This window comes from Peromyscus californicus, unplaced genomic scaffold (assembly GCF_007827085.1).
Source record: "Peromyscus californicus insignis strain IS unplaced genomic scaffold, ASM782708v3 Scaffold_8__1_contigs__length_139910024, whole genome shotgun sequence".
In the NCBI taxonomy this organism is placed as follows: domain Eukaryota; kingdom Metazoa; phylum Chordata; class Mammalia; order Rodentia; family Cricetidae; genus Peromyscus; species Peromyscus californicus.
In genome coordinates this window covers 101570916-101592240 of record NW_026294606.1, presented here as the reverse complement: position 1 = coordinate 101592240, position 21325 = coordinate 101570916, and the positions used below count along the sequence as shown (strand labels likewise).

The window sequence follows — 21325 nt, the reverse complement described above, 5'->3', positions numbered from 1 at the left end:
TCATCCCTAATGGAAAAGAGCTTAAGTTACTGAGCAAATCTGTGGACTGAGCTGTGGTGAGGACCCCGTAAGCCCATAGCCTGCCTGCATGTGCCTGTTTTGGTTTCTGGGGCACTGGCAGATGGAAGCACAAACAGAAGGTCACAACCCTTGTCCCACTCTGAGCTCACACCCCTTCCTCTTCAGAGAAGTGACGAGATACATTCAATGAGCCCAGGGTTTGCATCCAAGCAGACCCAGGATCAAGTTCAGCTCCTTCGTTAAATAGCTGAGTGAGTTTAACCAAAGCACTTCACTTCTCCAAGTCTTTTTCCTTGACTGAAAAGCAAGGGTCACAGTGATCTCCCTTAGGCCTGGATTTCATAAACACGATGCCCCAAGACAGACAGTCTACAGCACCCTAGGGGTTTTCTGGCACCTCGGGATGGTGGGGGCGGGTGTCACATTTTTCCAGTCCACCATGCTTCTTGGCCACCCAGTACTGTAAATGAGAATCAAAGACTACAAATGGGTCATACGCAAGTTCTTTATTATTGACTGAGCAGTGCAGGGCTAGCACCCCTCAGATTATGTCCTGTCCCTACACCGCCCCCTCGTCCATGGTGACATGCTCTCAGCCTGTCTGTCTGAGCATAGCCTTCCCGTCAGCCCTGCATTATTCACTGGCCATGGTTTCCTGAATCCAGTCCAGGATGAAGTTCACCTTGACGTACACCCCATACTCAGCTACAGAACAGCTCTTATCGAAGCTCAGGATCCCGGCTGCATACCAGATGTCCTGCTCCAGGTCGTGAATGGCAAAGGCACTGCCAGCATCACCATAGCAGGTGTCTTCCTGGAACTTGGTCATGCCAGCACAGAAGGTATGTTCATTCAAGATGGGCTGTACCCCAACAGGACTCTTGGGGACCTTCTTCTCGAGCACTGTGCTGCCCTCATAGTGCTGCACACAGCTGTCCTGGTCAGCCACCGGCAGCATGACGTACTTGAGACGATCAGTAAATCTAAAGTTGGCGTTCCGCCCCCAGCCAGACACATAGCCCATGCGGCCCGTGGCTACATAGTCCGTGGACGGCAGGCAGATAGGCATCACTCTCTCATTGACAAGCACCTTCTGTTTGAGCTTGATTAGCCCAATGTCCACCACAGAGCGGTTGGGGTGGACAACTACCTTCTCAATCTCCACCTGCTGCTGTCTCCCCACGTAGAGCTTTAAGGTAGGGGCAATGTCCTTGGCTGTCGCGTTCTCACTGTGATTCAGGAAGAGGTTTTTGGCCGTGGTCAGCAGCCACTGGTCACTGATCAGTGTGGCCCCTGTGGTGAGTTCATGGCGGGAGACCATCTTGGCCTGCCAAGGAAAGCTGCCTTTGGCATCCAGAGAACCACCTATGATACGCTGCACCTGGTCCACAGGATGCTTCGGCTTCCCACACTCTGCACAGGGAGGGAGGAATGTGAACGGCAGTGGGGAGCGGGCCCTACCTGCGGAGGCCCTGGAAGCATCAGCCACTGCTGCTGCTACACCCAACAGTGTCCGAACATTCTGCCCTTGCCTCCTGCTCCTCATTTCTAGTACTTACACATTAAGTGACTGAGAATCTGTTTTAAACCGTGGCTGATAAACTACTATATAAATATATATATATATATATACCTACTTACATACATACGTAAACATCATCACACAAAAATTCCACAATTCTCTGAAACTCAGGGAAAGGGCTGGAAGCTGTGTGTGTTTCATTTTCTGACAAAGATGGCCCCGCGGCAGCGTTAGCAGGAACATAGACTTTTTTATGGATGGTGAAGTTAGCCCAAAAGAGGTTGGCAGTTCCTGCCACTGATAGTAGGAATTGAGCAAAGTCCTCATCCAGGCAGAAGAGGGGAGAATTATGGATTGCAGGGGTCCCAGACGGCCCCATACCCTGCCTTACCCCTTGTGGGCTCAGCGTATGTCCACCCTAGCCTGGTCCTTCATTTGTCCTAGCCTGGGGCATTCATTTTACCTCTGAACAGGCCTCTGTAAGCAGGTGTTCTGTATGGAGGACCAGCCCCCCTACCTAAATGAGCAGGACGCTTCCTAAGCTCTCTGAGAGGCATCCTGCCCCTGCCTTGCCGGCTGTGGTTCTCCGACCTCTGTCTTGGCTCTCACATATTCAGGCCACACAAGCGGAACGTGGCGCGGCCACATTCTAGCCTCAATCCCTGCCCGTGTTCCAAGACCCCAGCACCCACCTGCCACACATTCGGGGAGTCTCTCTCCGGCAGCTGCGTTCACCCACTGCTTCTCGCTGTTTAAGGCGTACACTCCTGAAACAAAGGAGGAGACGAGCTCAGAGAAAGCAAGTCTGGCCCCGGGGTAGCATGAGGAGACGTCTATCAAGAAGGCTTAAAGAGCTGGAGGAACGGGAGGGAAGGCCGGCCCAGAGTACTGTGCCTCGGGTCACGTTGTGCCTGGCAGGCCAGGAGTCAGTCATGGCCAATGGCATTATAGGAGAGGAAGAAGTCAGGGGCTCTGCCTCTCACAGACTACCTCAGCCTGTTTCCTTGTCAGAAAAATGAAACTATGAGTATCTCTCCAGAAAAAGATCCTATCAGAACCACAGGAGCTTTAACAGTGAAGTCCTTAGAAACTGTCAGAACATAGTAGTCTGCCCAATACCATAGGTGAAGACGGCACTCCCAAGCCACAGGGGCCATGGGGTTGCTGCCTCTCAACAAAACAAAACAGGAAGCTGAGCCCACTTAGTCGGCAGCAGGACCACCAACAGAAGACAGAAACTTGATTCGAATCTAACTCTCCTGGCTCCAGGCAATACTCATGAAGTTTCTGGCCAGGTACCCCAGCCCTCTCCATCACAGGAACACCAGACAGGACCAGGGGTGTGCAGGGAGAGATGCTCATCCAGGCCTTACCATCTCCTTCAGTCCGCAGTCTGTAGTGTGGGCGGCAGCGATAGCGAACCAAGTGCTCCACGTAGCCATTTGTGATCTCCGGGGGCTTTGGGCAGCTGTCATCTGCCAAGCAAAAAGAAGCCAGTAAATGCCATGGATATTCAGGTGGCTCCCTAGGAAAAGTCAGCCAAGAGGAGCTGCCTTGCACACCAGACTCCCTCCACCCCCGAGTGGAAGCTGAGGAAGGGAGGCCCCACAGATATGGGGAAGAAGAGAACAGGAAGAGGAACCAGGTCTTCCCTAACACAGTGCAGCTTTGATAGGGCCAGACTGGGGCACAGCCGGGGTGCATAGTTCCTGGGAAAACCCAGAGACTCACCAGTCATATCCATGGCGTCATTGCCCAAGTCCACAGCTAAAAGCTGTCCCCACAGCAGGAGCGTGACAATAGCTCCCAGGGCTCTGCAGAAAGGTGGCAAGAAGGAGTGTAGAGGTGGTCTCTTTGTACATGTGGTTTCCTTGTGTGTGTATGCGCATGTGTGCACATACCACACAGATGTATACACACACACACACACACACACACACACACACACACACACACACACACACTTTCATTAAGCAGCTAGTAAAGAAAGAGAATGAAATGCTAAGGCCAAGGAGCTGCATTACTGGTTGTTCCAGTAATCAAACCACAAACCAAACCCCTGTCAAGAGTTGAACTCTTGCTTCATGCTTTCCTCTGCCATGGTGTTATTTTTCAAATCATGAAGAAATCTGGCAACTTCATGACCCCTCCCACTCACCACAGTACTGGAGAACCCCCAGAGGGTGGGATGGAGAAGGGGAGCTGTCAGGGTGACACTTGATTTTTTGGAGGGGATTATTAGACCCCGCAGGCTTCAGCAAATTCCAGACACACCAGCAAGTTCTGTGACACTGGGAGTTCTGGACAAGCTTCAGACAGGGACGACCGTAACAGAGGAAGGAAGGCACCACCAGTGTGGTAGCATATATGCCATCCCAACTCTCCACCCTCTGAGGCAGAGGCAGGAGGATCGGGGGTTTGAGATCAGCCTGTGCTACATCACAAGTGCCTGTCTCAAAAAAAAAAAAAAAACCTGAGGGAGGTGGGTTGAGAAAAGAGGAACAGAGTGGAGAGGAGGTACAGAGCTGTGAGCCTCTTCTCTCGTGATGATCGTGATGTCCAGCAAGACGCCTCCGCCTCACATCCGTGAAGTGCTGGGCTATGAAGACACTGTTAGTACATTGTAGCTAACTAAAGATGATGGCTATGATTTATTTTGCTATTCTCACTGCTTTTTGAAATTTCCCATAACTAAAAGCTTGTTTTAGTGTATAATTTGTCATAGCTGTTGTTCCTAAGACACAGCCTCACTTGTTGCCCAGGCTTGTCACAAACTCCTGAATTCCCAGGCTCAGCTTACCTCAGCTTCTAGAGTCACTGGGTATGCACCATCACCCCTAACTCATGTATGGCTCTTCCTGTTACTTTGTATTTGCCTTTCAAGGGTGGTATATCAAACCCAAGAATGCCAGATGGTTACCTGGAGAAAACTGGCTTCCTAAAGGCATGACTGTGGCCATCACTGGTGCCCAGACTACACTTAAAAGGTAACCAAATCCCAGCAGACCCCGGCCAGTAAGGAATTTCTTGGTGATGTTCTACTTCTAGTTTTTTTCTCAACCTTCAAAATCTCTCTATTTTGATAAAATCTGAGTGCCTTGATGGTGTCACTAAAATGTGTGACATTGTCTTTCTTTCTTTAAAAGCAGGACGTCTGTTAACAGACATAGTTAACAGACATATTCCAGGAAGCTGCTTTGTACCTGGACAAAACAAAACCTTTATAATCTTAAGGGGAAAGGGTCTCCTTAGAGATAGACAACCCATCTGAAAGCCCATCTCTCATGGATGCAGGAGGAGGAGTTTAGTCACTGGCCCTTTACTCACTGAGGTTCCAGGCACATCCTGCCTTTAACATTTCAGCATGACTTTGTCACCTACAAAATTCACAACTCAAACTGCACAATTAAGTTGCAAAAAAAGGGGAAAAAGAAAGGAAGGAAAGAAGGAGGAAAGGAAGGAGGAAGGAAAGAAAGAGAAAGGAAAGAAAGAAAGAAAGAAAGAAAGAAAGAAAGAAAGAAAGAAAGAAAGAAAGAAAGAGAAAGGAAGGAAGGAAGGAAGGAAGAAAGAAAGAAAGAAAGAGAAAGGAAGGAAGGAAGAAAGAAAAGTAGATTTCATAATGCTATAAGTAAATTTATAGTTTTGTATGGAGCTGCATGAATTCACAGCTATCCTCAGCAGCATGTGGCCTGCAGTACATGGGCTTGACTTGCCTAGAACCTTAGCCCAATGACCCCATTGCTTTTTTGTACCCTCCCACAGACTTCTACACTGAGTGCTCCAAGTGTGAGATGTGCACTGTGGACTCACCTCATCTTGGGCCTCTCTTGCCGATCTCTGGAAGGTCTGTGCCGTGGTGACTTCTGCTGAGCCTTTTATGCTTCAAGGTCCTACCCCACCTCCTTCTCTTCCAATTCTGTGTTTGCACAATGTCAGCCAAGGTCACTGGTTGTTCCAGTAATCAAACCACAAACCAAACCCCTGTCAAGAGTTGAACTCTTGCTTCATGCTTTCCTCTGCCATGGTGTTATTTTTCAAATCATGAAGAAATCTGGCAACTTCATGACCCCTCCCACTCACCACAGTACTGGAGAACCCCCAGAGGGTGGGATGGAGAAGAGGAGCTGTCAGGGTGACACTTTATTTTTTGGAGGGGATTATTAAACCTTTCTTTGAGTTATTTCAAACCCTTTTAGACACCCCTGTGACCCGACCTAGCTGGGACTCTAAAGAGTTCCCTTTTCTCATTCATGCTACCTAAGTGTGAATGAACATCTCCTTCCTGATTGTGGAAAGCTCTGGAAACTGCAATCAGTAGACTGCGTTTATTGTGTCTTGGCCCGTTGCTCTCCAACCTCAAGAGTGATTAAAGCTGTAGTACAGATTGACATGGGACCCTCATGCTGGCTTTTCACTCCAGAGTTTTCTTGGAATCATTTCAAGATCAACACTTCAGTGTAGGCACCCCTGCAACCTCACTCAGGGAGAGCAGGTAAAGAAAGGGTTTCCATTTCACAGTTACTCCCCAACCTGTGTGGACATCTTGCTGTTGCTAAATGTTCCAACTTAAAATCAGTGAAATGAGCCTGTTGTGTCTCTGATTGCTCTTAGTAGATAACCACACCACGTGGGTAGTGTAGACACAGAACAAGCTCAATAGCAGGACTTCCTGTGGCTTCATAGCCCAGCTGCTAGTCAAAATAGGCAGCTGAGAAACATCAATGTTTCAGTCAAATACCTGCCTTGGTATGCTCTTCAGTTCAACATAGCAACTCAATCTAAATGTCTTCACTAATTGAAAAAAAGTTAGCTGTTTTTTAATTAAATCATACCAAAGAATCAAATGGGCTGTTAACAGTGGCATCGATGCAATATCAAAACAACTAGGAAGAGCACAGATACCTATCAACAGGGAACTGGTTACTAATGTGTGGGGTGGTCACACAATGGAATACTGTAAAGCCATGAAAATGCTTGGACAACAGAGAAGAGAGATAATTGAAGAATTATGAAAACAGCACAAAGTAGCAGAAGATTGCATTGGGAATAATACTGCTCTTATAAAGCTCAAAACCAAGCACAATTTGGTAAAGGATTTTTAAATATGACACCCAAATCACAGACAATATCAAGAACATGAAAAAGCAAGGCTAGATCGATGGATCAGCAGTTAAGAGCACTTGCTGCTCTTTGAGAGGACCTGAGCTCAGTTCCCAGGATCAAGTGTCTTACAACAGCCTAAGATTTGAGGCCCAGGGTACCCAATGCCTCTGACCTCACATGCAGGACACACAGACACACACACGTATACATAATTCAGGGCTACCCTTAAGGCCTCACCTCTCTCTGCTTTCCCTTGTGGGCTTGGATGCGGGGTCAGACTCAGGCAGAAGAACAGCGTACGACTGTACCTTGGCCTTCCAGGACCCTATGATAAATCTCCTGTTCTGTAGTGAGCCTTCCTTCCTAATAAATTCCTTTACCCTTTAAGCAGACTCTGTGGATTTCTCATAATAGGTCTCCTACAGCAAAACAAGAGTTAGGGAAGAAGTGGGGACATTGGGACCCACATGCACTGCAGTGGGAATGTAGAATGGGGCATACTCCAAGGCATAGGTAGCTCCATGCTCTGTCCAAAAGCTAATAACAGAATTACTGTGTGCCTCAGGTGTGTTGTGCAACAGTCCCCCCACCCAGACTGAAACATCCCATACTTCAGAGATGCTAAGCAGGAAAATAAACAACTCAAAATAACTTCAGGAGGTCCCTGAAACTGACCGGATTCACTAGGCCCCTCTCTGCCAGAGTAAACAATAAAGCTGCCAAGAAGTCACTAAGACCAGATCAGCTACCTGGAGAAATCTAAACCAGCTGGGCTGCCTGGAAGAGGTTTAGACCAGAGTCACTTGGAAAAGACACTCTCCAACCTGTTGAGAGACCTTCAGGCTGTGCAGTGTGCTCCAGGTTCCTAGCTTTTTTTTTTTTTTTTTTTTTGAGATGCCACCCAGTTTAGAGTGGGCTTTGGTAATACAGATGTCTTTTCTGCTCTTGTAAGTAACCTCTCATCAATATTCCTGTAAGTGACCTGTCGGAGCCTGCCGACAGTCAGCCCGATAGCTGGGTAGAGAGGCGTGTAGATTGAAGAGACAATGAAGAAGACAGAAAAGAGTCAATGCTGGACAGCCCCGAGTTTATTTCACAGCCAGCCTATATACAGTTTTGAAGGACAGAGGTAGAACAACGCACAGCACAGGCATTCAACCACTATCTATCCTGCTTTGCGTCAAGGAGCAGGCAGTTTCTTTTTCTATCTCAATATACCTCTGGCTGGCATCAGCAGCCCACATCTAGCTAGATAGTGTGTTCCTTCTTCTGGGCTAATCAGGACTTTCTCACAGCCTTGGAGCAAACAAGCCTGAAATCTATTGACTCAGAATAGACTTCAGATTCAAACTGGGAAACTGAGTCAGTTGTGGGCTCCCACAATGACCCCAATTGGCTCACCAAGTTGGACTTTAGTGGTATGCATACTTTGGTCTGTCATGGGATCCCTATCTGGGGTGAGTAGACGTGTGTGTTGCATCTCCCCAGGAAAAATTTTGTCACACAAGAAGGTAAGGTGTACACCAGAAGGAACAGAAACAAGAGGCTTTCTGGTGATGCTCACTGCAACATCACCACAGTGGTCAAAAGGTAGAAACAGCCCAGGTGTCCATCAACAGAAGATTGCAAAAGGTGATCTAGACATGAAAGAAAATATTATCCACCTACAGAAAAGAATCGAGTCGATTGATGCCTCCTGTCGTAATCCTATCGTATTCTTGGAAACCTACTAAATGGAATTGGCCAAAAGAGAGACTCAGAGAGGTGGAAAGTAGATTAGAAACTGCCAGAGAAAGGGGCTGGCAAGACGGTTCAGTGAGTAAAGGCGCTTGCTGCCAAGCCTGATGACCTGAGTTTGACTCCCAGAAACCACATGGTGGATCGAACCACATGTACCTTAAGCATGTACACACACACACACACACACACACACACACACACACACGCGCACACAATTTTTTTAAAGGTAAGAAATTGCCAGAAGCTGGGAGAGGGGAGCTATTGGCTAATATGTGTCTGGTTGGGTGGTGAAGATGTTTTGGGAACAGTGGTTCCACAACAGTGCTGGTGTGGTCCGTGCTACCGAAACGGAAGCCAAGAGAGGCTAAAGTCAAGCCGTACGTTCTATGTATTTTATCACAATAAAAAAAAAAAACTCAAGAAATAAAAAGTAAGTGGACATCACTGCATGGGGGAAAAGCAAGCAAAATTCAGCAGTAACTTATATAGATAGCATCCACCCCAGTGATTTCAGAGCTGTATTTTTTGAGTTCTCAATGGAATGGAAAGCACAGAATTCGAAGTGTCACCTGTCCTGAGGAGATGGAAACTACTACAGAAAGCACCTGGGAAAAATCAATAAGTGACTGTCCGTGGCCCAGCTGCAGCCTGGGTGGGAAGTTCACGGATGTATATTGTACTGTGCTTATTGTCTGTCTGTGTGTATGCACCCCTACAGTAAGTATTTGTATTTTCAAATATAATGGTGGAAGAAAACTCACCGAGGCCTGTCTCTCACAGAGTGACCCATGGGAGCAAGGTCTGGAGAGCCCGGTCTTGACCCATGTGCTGGATGCACACAGTGAATTCTGTGCTTTCCCAAGGGGACGCTGTTTCCCTAACCTTTGAGTCTGGGTTTGGCCGAGTGACTATTTGAAATAGTGCAAATACCACTCAAGAATATACCTGAAATACAGCTGGCCCCTGAGGGTGCCTTCTCTTTGCTGCATGTAGAACCCAGGGGCTACCGGTGTGGAGGAACCTGTGCCATCCATCCCTGCACTGCTGGAGAACATAGGAGTCCCAGCCACAGTCAACTGGCCCCTCTTTTCAGAAGCCCTCTACATGGTAAGCATGAGTAAGCGTTTGGTGTCCACAGCGCAGCTCAGCACAGACCAGGTGGATGATGTTCAGAATCACAAGCCAAGCCAAGAAGGCCTGCTGAAGTCCTTGAGCTTGGCTGGAGAAGGCTTGTTAGGCGGCAGCAGCAGCTAAGCAGAGACGGCACAGTGCCGCTGCCTCGAGCCCCTGGTCCATCCTGCATCCATCAGTGTGTCTTTGCCGGCTCTTCCTCACCCAGTGCCCTCAATAACCAAAAGGAAGAGACCCACTTCCCTGTGCATTGCAGAGCCTTGCCAAAGAGAAGGCTCCCTGCGGACTGAAGGTGGCCCTGAGCCGGGGACCCCCCTTCCTAAGGCACCCTCTTTTTCTGCCTCCCCCCCACAGTCAACCCACCAGCCCTCCCTTCCAGAAATCATCAAAACCTCAGTCTCCAGCCACCCCAAATCTTGCAAGTATCAACACCTGGTGTTGTTTCTGCTCCTCCGTTTCTGGGACTGTGGATCCCAGGGCAGCATAGAGAGCCTGGCCTTCGGCAACTTCCTGTAGATGGTAGTGGTTCCCTCAGAGGGTGTCTGACCTGAGACTCACCTTGTCTCCCCAGCAGATGAGTAAGACTCACATTCTGCCCTGCACATCTCCTGAGCCTGCTTGGTACTGTGACCACTCCTCTTAGGCTCCACAGCCTCCCTGCTTTGGGTGTGGGGGTGCATTTTGTAGAGAATGAAGATCCCAAAAGCCTGAGAGTATTAAGTCAGGGTAGCAGCTAACAGAGGAGCTTGAAGGCAAAGATTGGAATTTAGAAGGGAAAGCCATCTTTAAAGGCTCATCAAAAAGTGCTCTAATTGACTTCAGCCTGCTGCAGTAAACTGTTCCCCAAAAGAAGGTTCGTCCTGGCCAGACAGAGTGGCCCACACCTCTAATCGCAGCATGCAGTAGGCAGGAGCAGGAACATAGGGGTTTCAAGCCTATTCTAGGCTACACAGGGAATTCAAGACCAGCCTGGGCCACAGGCACAGCAATAACCCATCTCAAAAACAAAAGAAAGGTTCATTCAGCCACAAAGTTTTTGAGATTTTGCCACTACAGAAAAAAAAAAATCCCTGTATTATTTCTCCACTTCAAGGTAACCAATAGCTAAGGCTACTTGTGGATGTATATTTACATTGCCTTCACTATACTTTTTTACTTGTGTGTGGGCACACAAGTGTGTGTGTGTGTGTGTGTGTGTGTGTGTGTGTGTGTGTGTATGTGTGTGTATATGTGTGTGTATGTGTGTGTATATGTGTGTGTGTGTGTGTGTGTGTGTGTGTGTGTGTGTGTGTGTGTGTGTAGCAGACAGAAGTACAGAAGTAAACCTGCAGGAATTACTCCTCTTCCTCCACCATGTAGGTCTGCCACTCAGGTCCAGGCTTAGCAGCAGGTGCCTTTAATCACTGAGCGGGCTCAGTGGCTCCTTACTTGGACTTCTTACATTGTTTGTCTCTTTTCTATGTCAGTGACTTCCTGTGTTTTGTTTTGTTTATTTTTGTTTGGCTTGTTTGTCTTGCTTTGCTTTTTAAATTTTTATTCATGTATGTGCATGTGTACATGCACGTATACACATATGTGCAGGTGCCCATGGAGGCCGGAAGAAGGCTTCAGATCCCCGGAGCTATAGTAACGTCAGTTATGAGGCACCCAGTGCGGACTTACATGGGTGCTGGGAACTGAAATGGTTCCTCTTCAACAATAGTAAGCGTTCTTAACTGCTGAGCTCTCTCTCCAAGCCCGTTTTTCAGTTTTTTGAAGAGGTTTCATGTAATCCAGGGTATTCTCAAACTTGCTCTGTAACCAAGGCTGGCCTTAATCGCCAGCCTCTACTTTCCAGGTGCTACAGATTTAGGTGTAGCTCACCACACCTGGCCTAATGGCTCCCACTGTCTCTGCCATCTCTTGCATTTTATTTTTCTGAAGGCTGAGCAAAGTGTCCCAGCATAGGCCCCAGGCTCCACGTTCCATGTTTTAATACACTGTACTCAGCCATTGAAAAATATTTGCGATTTTCACTTCATGTCTTGTTTGCTCCACACCTTATTTGGTTTATTCATTTTTATTTATGTGCATGTGTGTGCATACTACATGGTGCTAAGCCTGCAAACATGGAAGTTTTAATGATTTCTCCATATTGACTTCAGTTCCAACCGCGCTCACTGAACATATTCCATGTAAGTTCAAAAACTGGGTTGTCTCTTTTTCTCAAGTTCTGTTATTAGGTGCAGCCAAATTTAGACTGACTGCATTTTCCATTGGAATTGACCACTTATTATGAAATGTCCTTGCTTATCTCTAGTAATTCTTCTTGCCATACAGTCTCTCAGGATGCACAGACTTTCTCTGACTAGCCTGTCTGTGCTTTACCTTTTCTCTTTGCCTGTATTGCCCATATACCTTCCCTACTCTTTGCCTTTCAATTAGAATATTTTCTTTATTTGTATTTAATGTAATTACAAGGAAGGTTATTTTTAAACCTACCATACTCTATTTGTTTTGTTTTGAAACCACAAGTTCTATTTTCTTTATTTCTCTGCTCCTACCTTTATTACATTACTCAGTTATTGTTGAGTTAAATGGGGTTTGGGTCAGGGTTGTTTTTTTTCTTTTTGAAATAGAGTCTCACTCTGTAGTTCAGGTTGCCTGGGACTCATTAAGTAGCCCATTAAGTAGTGGCAATCCTCCTGCCTCAGCTCCCAAGTTCTGAGATTACAGGCACAAGCCACCACACCTGTCTGCATTACTCCATTTCTGTATTACTGGGTTTTTTTTTTCATTTTCTTTTGTTGGGTTTATGGAGGGGGTATCATGGTCATGTGTTTTAAATTTTATTTCATTCATTATATGTGTAGGTGTGTGTAGGCGGGTATGCATATGCATGCACACACCTATGCCACATGTGTACATGTGGAGGTCAGAGGACAGCTTCCGGGAGTCAGCTCCTTCCTCCACCATGGGCCTAGAGATCGAGCTCAGGTTTGTCCGGCTTGCACGGCCAGCATTTTCACCACTGAACCATCTCACTGGCCCATACTCAGTTCTTAAAAAGATTTCTATCCAGGTCTGGGGAGAAGGCTTGGTGAGTAAAGTGCGTGTGACAGAAGCCTGAAGACCACAGTTAGGAACCCCAGCACTCCCATAAACATCAGGCAATCATGGGGCCTCCCTGTAGTCCTAGAACTTGGGAGGCAGGGACAGGGGATCCATGGTACAATCTGGCTAGCTAGTTCAGCCAGAGGCTCTGCCTCAATTCAGAAAGTGTGTAACATCCAGTGTCAACTTCAGGCCACGGGTCAACAACACACACACACACACACACACACACACACACACACACACTCACACTCACACTCATGTACCCACATACATGCAAACATGTGCAGTAAATGATTAAGGCCTTGTACTAGTTTTGACAAGATGAACTCCAAGTTTGAACTGAGACTTTTTTAAAGATCTATTTATTTATTATGTATACAGTGTTCTGTCGGCATGTATGCCTGCAGGCCAGAAGAGAGCACCAGATCTCATTACAGATGGTTGTGAGCCACCATGTGGTTGCTGGGAATTGAACTCGGGACCTCTGGAAGAGCAGCCAGTGCTCTTAACCTCTGAGTCATCTCTCCAGCTCTGAATTGAGACTTATAATAAAACCTGTTGTATTTTTTTAAATATTTAAAAGAATTCTCTTTGAGATAGGGCCTCACTGTATAGCAGTGGTTAGCCTGGAACTCACCAAGATCCTGTCACTTGCCTCTGCCTCTCAGGTGCTGGGACTAAAGGTGTTCACCACCTCATCTGGCAATATATAAAACATTTCATCCTCCACTGCTTTTTTGTGATGTGTTCATACATAATTTTTGTGCTGGTCTCGGTCATTATTCCAAGGCATGTCTCTCCACCTTCCACAGTCTGATTTAGTGCCCTCACCACTTCTCAGATAAGACAAAGACTCCACAGCGAAGTCATTCTCTCTCCCCACCTTCCATCCTTTGGCTATTTCTGTATCTCCCACCTAATGCTGTCCTTGCTATACACTTTCCATCTACACATTTAGATCCTAGTGTTGTGGTTTGAATAAGAAATGTCCCCCACAGTCTCATGTGTTTGAACACTTGGCTCCAGGTGGTGGTGCTTCTGGGGGACACTGTGGAATTCTTAGGAGTGCAGCTTTGCTAGAGTTAAGTAATCACTGGGGATGGGCCTTACGGGTTTAAAGACTTGCCCTACTTCCTGCATGTGGTAGAAATGTGTTCAGCCATTTCTGCTCCTGCCACCTGCTGCCATGTCTTTCTTACTATTATGTACCCTCTGGAACCATAAGCCAAAACAAACTTCTTTACATAAGCTGCTTCTGGTCATGATGTTTAATCACAGTAACAGAAACATAACTAATACAGAAATTGGTATCAAGATTGCGGTCTTCAATTAAAGAAAAAATGCCATGAATTTGAAAGATAACAAGGGATGAGGGAACAGGGGAGGGGTGAGGGAACAAGGGAGGGGTGAGGGAACAGGGGAGGGGTTGGAGAGAGGAAAGGGAAGAAGGTAAGTGGTATAAGTACAGTGTATTCACAAAAAATAAAGCTGAAAAAAAAGATTGGGGTGTTGCTCTTCAGAATGTGGCCATGTTGGTTTGGGGGGGCGGAGTGGAAGAGTTGGGAACTTTGACTGAAAAAGCAGTTGGATGCTATGAGCAAAGGTTAAGGGGCCATTCTAGTGGGAGCCTGGAAGGCAGTCACGCTGAGAGCAATGCAGATATTGAAGGCCCAGCTCATGAGGTTTAGAGGGAAGCAAGGACTTTATTAGCAGTTGGGCTACAGGCTTCATGGTATATTTTTGAAAAAAAAACCTGACTGTCTTCGGCCAAAGTCCTAAGAACTTTCTTGAAGCTAAATTTAAAAGTAACTTACTAGCCGGGCAGTAGTGATGCATGCCTTTAGTCCCAGCACTCAGGAGGCAGAGGCAGAGGCAGGTGGATCTTTGTGAGTTCAAGGCCAGCCTGGTCTACACAGAGAGTACCAGGACAGCCAGAGCTACATAGAGAGACCTGTCTCAAAAAAAAAAAGGCATAATTTTTCTGGCAGAGGAAATTTCAAGACAGTACAATATTGAGTCTTTGGAATGGTTATTACAGGTTACTCTTATACAGGCTTGGAAAGTAATTGGCTGAGCAAAAAACACTTTGGTTAGAAAGTGTGTGAGGAATGAGTTTATTGGGAAGTTAAATACAAAAGAACCATGCGTGCACTAGCCAAATGTCACTCTGGTGTCTTCGGTGTGCCTGGGGGCCTGGTGAGTGTACAGCGGAGACTAGATCAGATGAAGAGCCTTGCCCTCCAGGAGCCAACATTCTCGTGGGGATTTAAGAATGACTAATGCACGGGGGTGAGTGAGAATCATTAATGGAGACAGAGGAATGCAAGCTATATAATAAGCAGAATCTAGGAGGGGCTGCTGTGAAAATTATGAATGGAAAACAATTATAGCAGAAAAGCTGTACTTCAGCCGCTCATACACTTTGCTATTTTCTCTCCTGGGGAGATTTGTTTTTAAACCCAACGCCAAGGACACCCTTCCTCAGTTTTGTCTGATTGTGAGATGGTGGGCACCCAGACATCAGACTTTTTATTTTGGGTGGTGGTGGTGGCGATGGTGCTAGTGGGGTGTGTGTTTGTGTGTTTGTGTGTATGTGTGTGTGTGTGTGTTACATGCACATGGCAAACTGACAAATTCATAAAGATACCATCTTTGTAACATACATCTCAGTTTCTGAGACTTTGAAAATGGAAAGATAATCAGTGTCTCAGAATTGGTGGAATAGGGAAGGCAGGAGAGTGAGCAGCATGGACAGGGAACCCCACGTTTTCCTAGGGTACACGTGGTTTTCCAGCAGATCAAAGGAGTGCTGGAATCCAGAGCATGTTGCTCAGAATCGCAACTTGTCTCAATATTAAAATTAAACAGATGTTCCTGTTAAGACACCTGTCTTAGAATGTCACCTGTAATCAGCTACCAGGGTCTAGGAGGCACTGCCTTGCCGGGAACACAGCACTGCTTCCCAGCCATACTTCTGAGAATCTGCAATTCTGTTCTCCAAAACTGGGCCACTGGCAGACTAACTTGCCAGCGTCTGCACCATATGCACCAAAGTTTCAAGCTTTTAGAAAAACTTACCCAAAATATCAACCTCCTCCCAAAATCAATCCAAATATTGTGTAAATGAGGAATTCCCAAGATCCCGGCTGCCAAATTACACATGCTCCTCAAGCCAACCCCTTCCAGCAAGGACAGACAAGCAGAGACAGGAAACACACAAAGTCTGTCACAATTGTCAATAAAGTCTGCCTTTCCCAGTAAGAAACTGGTCAAAGATCAAAGGCGAAGAATATTAATACAACTCTAAAGACTGGCTGTATCTAAAAGTCCTACCGACTCACTCACTTCCTTCACTCTGCGTTTGTGGGACAGATGGCCTCCTGGAGCCTAGGGAACCAGTGTGAGCATGTTGGCATTTGCCTATTCTCTGCCCTCAGTGTCCCCGCAGTGCCAGCACACAACTCGGTTCTATTTGCTGAACTAAATGGAGGGTAAACAGAACCTCTGCCCTCAACATTTGGGGTGGGAGCAGAAATGATGTAACACCAGGACCAAGTGCTACCTGCTGAAGGGCTGGTCCTTACAGAACCAGCCTGCCGAGCCCCTTCCAGAAAACATAATCATCACACAGTAATAACAGACCACGTGCGAGGGTCCTTACCATGGGCCAGGCACTATTCGGCATGGATTCTGAGCACTTGCTGATTGGATTCTTCAAGTCCCCAAAGCAGGAGGACCTATCATCATTTAACATGCCTATCTTTACAGCTGAGACACAGGATTAGGAATTTGCCCAAAGTAACAAAGTAAGTAAGAACTAGTAAGCAGAGGAGACAGGGCTGAGATGTAGGCTAAGCCCAGGACCACACTACGGGGCCTAATCTACATGCTGATCTTTTCTGGGAGTAGGGAGCATCATTGGCTCCAGTTCCCACCAGAGTGACCTCTCAGTCAGCAGGCAACAAACCCTTTGATCCTGGGTTAAGGCGTGGCTTACCCAGAAGTGTTTACCCAGGCTAGCCAGGCTGAAGTCATTTCTCAGTAGCCGTGGGGACACGGAAAATCTGTATATCAGGTCTTAACTGTGAACATGGTAGTGACACCCAGCAAAGTGGGAGGAAGCCAGTAAGACACTGGCCCCCCAAAACTGAGAAAGCCAGTGCTTTGAAGAGAGCTGGGGCCTCTTGGCCCAGGCCTCCAGGGACATCCAAGGACACTGGCGGAAAGGCTGTGAGGAGCTAGCACAGACTGTGTAGACCATGGCTGGGAAGTACATTATTAGGCAAGAACTCAAGCAAATGGCCTCATTGCATTCAGATAACAAGAGACTCCGAGTGCCAACCAGGGGGCTGTTGCTGGGAGGAGCTGGGAGGAGCCACACAGCCCAATCCCCTGACAGATGTCTCTAAAGGGGGTGGAATTAACATAGGATTGTACTTTTGGACAGTCAGTCCAAAGAATCAGGCATCACACAGCTACTAACCCAGAAGTGACTCCCTCCCCACTGTAGAGCTCAGGCTCCTCCTCCTGCCATGGGGTGTGAGCCATAGGATTCTGCCCCTCGTGTTCATGTGTGGCTTCCCTGAAACTGAGAGTAGCAAAGCATGGCTTTCCGTGCCCAGCACATAGCTCAGCCACTGACAAGCAGGGTCTCAACAACAAACGACGAAAGAATGAAGGGGCCGGCTCAGCTCCATTTATGCACACATTTGTGTTTGTGTTCAATGGCTGGAGACTCACATAAAATGGAAGTTTTGATCCCACCAGTCTGCTCAGGATCCACACTAGACTGTTAAGAAACAGACTCAAGAGAGGCAGAGGCAGGCAGATGTCCATGAGTTCAAGACCAGTCTGATCTGCATAAGTTCAGGCCAGCCAAGACTACATAGTGAGACTATGTCTCAGAGAGAGAGGGGGGAGGGACGGAGGGAGGGACGGAGGGAGGGAGGGACGGAGGGAGGGAGAGAGAGAGAAGTAAGGAAAGGTTCATTTTCTGGCAGTGGTGGCCCACATCTTTAATCCCAGCACTTGGGAGGCAGAGACAGGCAGATCTCTGTGAGTTCGAGGCAGCCTGGTCTACAGAGTGAGATCCAGGATATCCAGGGCTACAGAGAAATCCTGACTCAAAAAATGAAGGAGGAGGAGGAGAAAAAAGAAGAACAACAAGAATAAGAATAAGGAAGAAGGAGAAGAACAGGAACAGGAATGAACTAGAACAGGAATGAACTAGAACAAGAATGAACAGGAACAGGAATGAACTAGAACAGGAATGAACTAGAACAAGAATGAACAGTAGGCAGGACAAGGAGGAGAATAAAGCTGGGAAGTGGAAGGCTGAGTCAGAGAGACATTGCCAGCCGCCACGATGACAAACAGCATGTGAAGATGCCGGTAAGCCATGAGCCATGTGGCAAGGTATAGATTAATGGAAATGGATTAATTTAAGCTGTAAGAACAGTTAGCAAGAAGCCTGCCACGGCCATACAGTTTGTAACCAATATAAGTCTCTGTGTTTACTTGGTTGGGTCTAAGGGGCTGTGGGACTAGCAGGTGATAGAGATTTGTCCTGACTGTGGGCCAGGCAGGAAAACTTAAGCTACAAATGGCGTCCAACGTGGTGGCAAGAGTTTCCACCTAAAAACTGAGAAAAGAGATTCTAAAACGGAGCTAAAAACAGTTCCTAATTGTCTCTCTCAAATGAGCGGCAGCTGCTGGTTTGAGCTCCTTGTGGGTTCCTAGCGTGTGTGCTCGACCTGCAGTATGGCGGGAATGAGGCCTCTGCAAGTGGCACATTAAGCTGCATGGTGGATTTAGACTTTGCTAATACAAAACAAAAAAAAAAAAAAAAAAAAAAAAAAGAGGTTTCTGGACTACACGCTGCTTGGCTAAAAGCATAGACCCACGATTGCTCCCAGAGCTGGTGGAAAAGGTAACACCGCCACGTTGGGAAGCTGAGGTGGGTGGAGCCAGCAGTCACAGCTGCTGCAGTTTAAGGCAATAGATTCACAATAAGACAGATTCAGATGTAATAGTTTACAATGTGTGTAAAAGATGCGTAGGCTTGAAAGAGACAAAAAAGATGATATATAGAGTTATAGAAACAAATACATAGTTTTAAAAAATAAAGTCTTTAAAGAGACAGTAAAGGTAGTATAAAATATAAGCCACGTAAAAATGGATATTACACAGAGAATCTGCATTGTGTTGTCTTTGGGACTTTTAACTGCAGAAAAACATTTGATTGTAAAAGCTGTTGAGTTATGCCAAAATGTATATTTTAAAGGTACCTTGACTTCAAAATTTGGATATAAGGATATGTTGCTTTGGAAAGGAGACTCTGCTTTTGTTTCCACAGAAAGCAAGAGGCTATGGATTTGTTCCAGATTAAGATACATCAGGTTTGACCAGCCAAGACCCCCTGAAAGGTCTCCGATGACATCATGACCCAGATGATCCAACATTCAGAATGGTTTGAAGGCATCTGGCTCAGACGATACAGCCTCATGGACTATTCCATAATCCTAAAATTTTCTTTGTTTCCCCATAAGATACAGTGCCCCCCTCCAGCAGGAAGTAGTAAGAGAAGCTACGCCCAAATTCCCAAATTATATGTAATTTTACTTTAAGGTTAAAACATTCCTTTTTGAAAAAAAAAAAAGGAGAAGTGCTGTGGGATGTTCTGTATGTCAAATGTGTTGCTGATTAGTGAATAAAAAATCACTGATTGGCCATTGGCTAGGCAGGAAGTGTAGGCGGGACAAGGAGGAGAATAAAGCTGGGAAGTGGAAGGCTGAGTCAGAGAGACACTGCCAGCCGCCAAGATGACAAACAGCATGTGAAGATGCCAGTAAGCCACGAGCCACGTGGCAAGGTATAGATTAATGGAAATGGATTAATTTAAGCTGTAAGAACAGTTAGCAAGAAGTCTGCCACGGCCATACAGTTTGTAACCAGTATAAGTCTCAGTGTTTACTTGGTCGGGTCTGAGAGGCTGTGGGACTGGCGGGTGAGAGAGATTTGTCCTGACTGTGGGCCAGGCAGGAAAACTTAAGCTACAATGAACTAGAACAGGAATGAACTAGAACAAGAATGAACTAGAGGAGGAGGAGGAGGAGGAGGAGGAGGAGGAGGAGGAGGAGGAGGAGGAGGAAAAAGAAGAACAACAAGAATGAATAAGAATAAGGAAGAAGAAGAACAGGAACAGGAATGAACTAGAGCAAGAATGAACTAGAACAAGAATGAACAGGAACAGGAATGAACTAGAACAGGAATGAACAGGAACAGGAATGAACTAGAACAAGAATGAACAGGAACAGGAATGAACTAGAACAAGAATGAACAGGAACAGGAATGAACTAGAACAAGAATGAACAGGAACAGGAATGAACTAGAACAAGAATGAACAGGAACAGGAATGAACTAGAACAGGAATGAACTAGAACAAGAATGAACAGGAACAGGAATGAACTAGAACAGGAATGAACTAGAGCAAGAATGAACTAGAACAAGAATGAACAGGAACAGGAATGAACTAGAACAGGAATGAACTAGAACAGGAATGAACAGGAACAGGAATGAACTAGAACAGGAATGAACTAGAGCAAGAATGAACTAGAACAAGAATGAACAGGAACAGGAATGAACTAGAACAGGAATGAACTAGAACAGGAATGAACAGGAACAGGAATGAACTAGAACAGGAATGAACTAGAACAGGAATGAACTAGAACAGGAATGAACAGGAACAAGGAAGAACAAGAAGCAGACTCAGCATCCAGGAGAATAACTGAAATTACCACAGCCAGGGCACTGCTCAGTGACTCTGTCAGGGGCAGGAGGAACCTGGAATAAAATATTGTTTTAACTAGACAAAGATGTGTTACTTTGTTTATGCTGAGGAATATTAATTTAACTGTGTAAAAGTGTGTTGTTTATGCTGCATTTGTTTAATGATGTAAGGATATGTGTTTTATTATGAAAAGCATCTGTTTTAACTTTCCTGCCTGTGGCACCTGATAATAAAGAGCTGAACAGCCAGTAGCTAAACAGAGAAATAATAGGCGGGGCTAGCAGGCAGAGAGAAAAAATAGGAGAACTCTAGACTCAAAAAGAAGAGAAGAACGAGATAAGGAGGAAAGAATGAGGGAGACACCTGGGGCAAGAAGCCAGGCAGACACCAAACAGACAGACGTAGAGAAGCAGTAAAAGAAAGACATACAGAAGTAAGAAAGGCAAAAAGCCCCAAGGCAAATGGTAGATAAAGAGAAACAGGTTAATTTAAGTTAAAAGAGCTAGCCAGAAACAAGCCTACGCTAGGCTGAGCATTCATAACTAATAATAAGTCTGCCTCTGTGTTATGATTTAGGAACTGGTTGGTGGCCTAAAAGAAAAAGTCTGGTACCGGAGACAATTCTGATCCTTTGAACCATTTTGCTGCTGGCCAGAGCCCAGGGGTTGACAGGACCACAGGAGGAGCAGGGACTCAGCCCTCACACCATCTCTTCTCTTATTTCCTGTAGGCTACTCTCCAGTTAGAACCCCCTCCTGATCATCTGAGAAATATGATGGCTAAACTCCCTCCCTCTCCCAAAGGTCGAGCCCTTTGGAGAGCTGGCCCTTGTGTGGTTCCCAGATCCTTCACAGCCCTGCTGAAAGGCTGCTTTTGTGTTATTTCCCAGCTCTGTCACAGCCCAGCTGGGTGCCACTTCAGGT

At 46.3% G+C, this 21325-nt stretch overlaps 1 protein-coding gene and 1 long non-coding RNA gene across 2 annotated transcripts; one reads left to right on the top strand and one right to left on the bottom strand.

Annotated features, from left to right (window-relative positions):
* Positions 1-510: 510 nt before the first annotated feature.
* On the bottom strand, positions 511-5014 carry LOC128103986 (haptoglobin-like). Its single transcript, XM_052728704.1, has 3 exons — positions 2917-5014; positions 2236-2310; positions 511-1434 (listed from the first exon to the last, which is right to left on the bottom strand). Exons 1-3 carry the CDS (start codon positions 3245-3247, stop codon positions 656-658), a joined length of 1185 nt encoding a protein of 394 aa, XP_052584664.1. The 5' UTR covers positions 3248-5014; the 3' UTR covers positions 511-655.
* Positions 750-7496, top strand: LOC128103988 (uncharacterized). Its single transcript, XR_008215826.1, has 3 exons — positions 750-863; positions 4428-4530; positions 5306-7496. It is a non-coding gene; the product is annotated as an uncharacterized LOC128103988 (long non-coding RNA).
* Positions 7497-21325: the final 13829 nt, after the last annotated feature.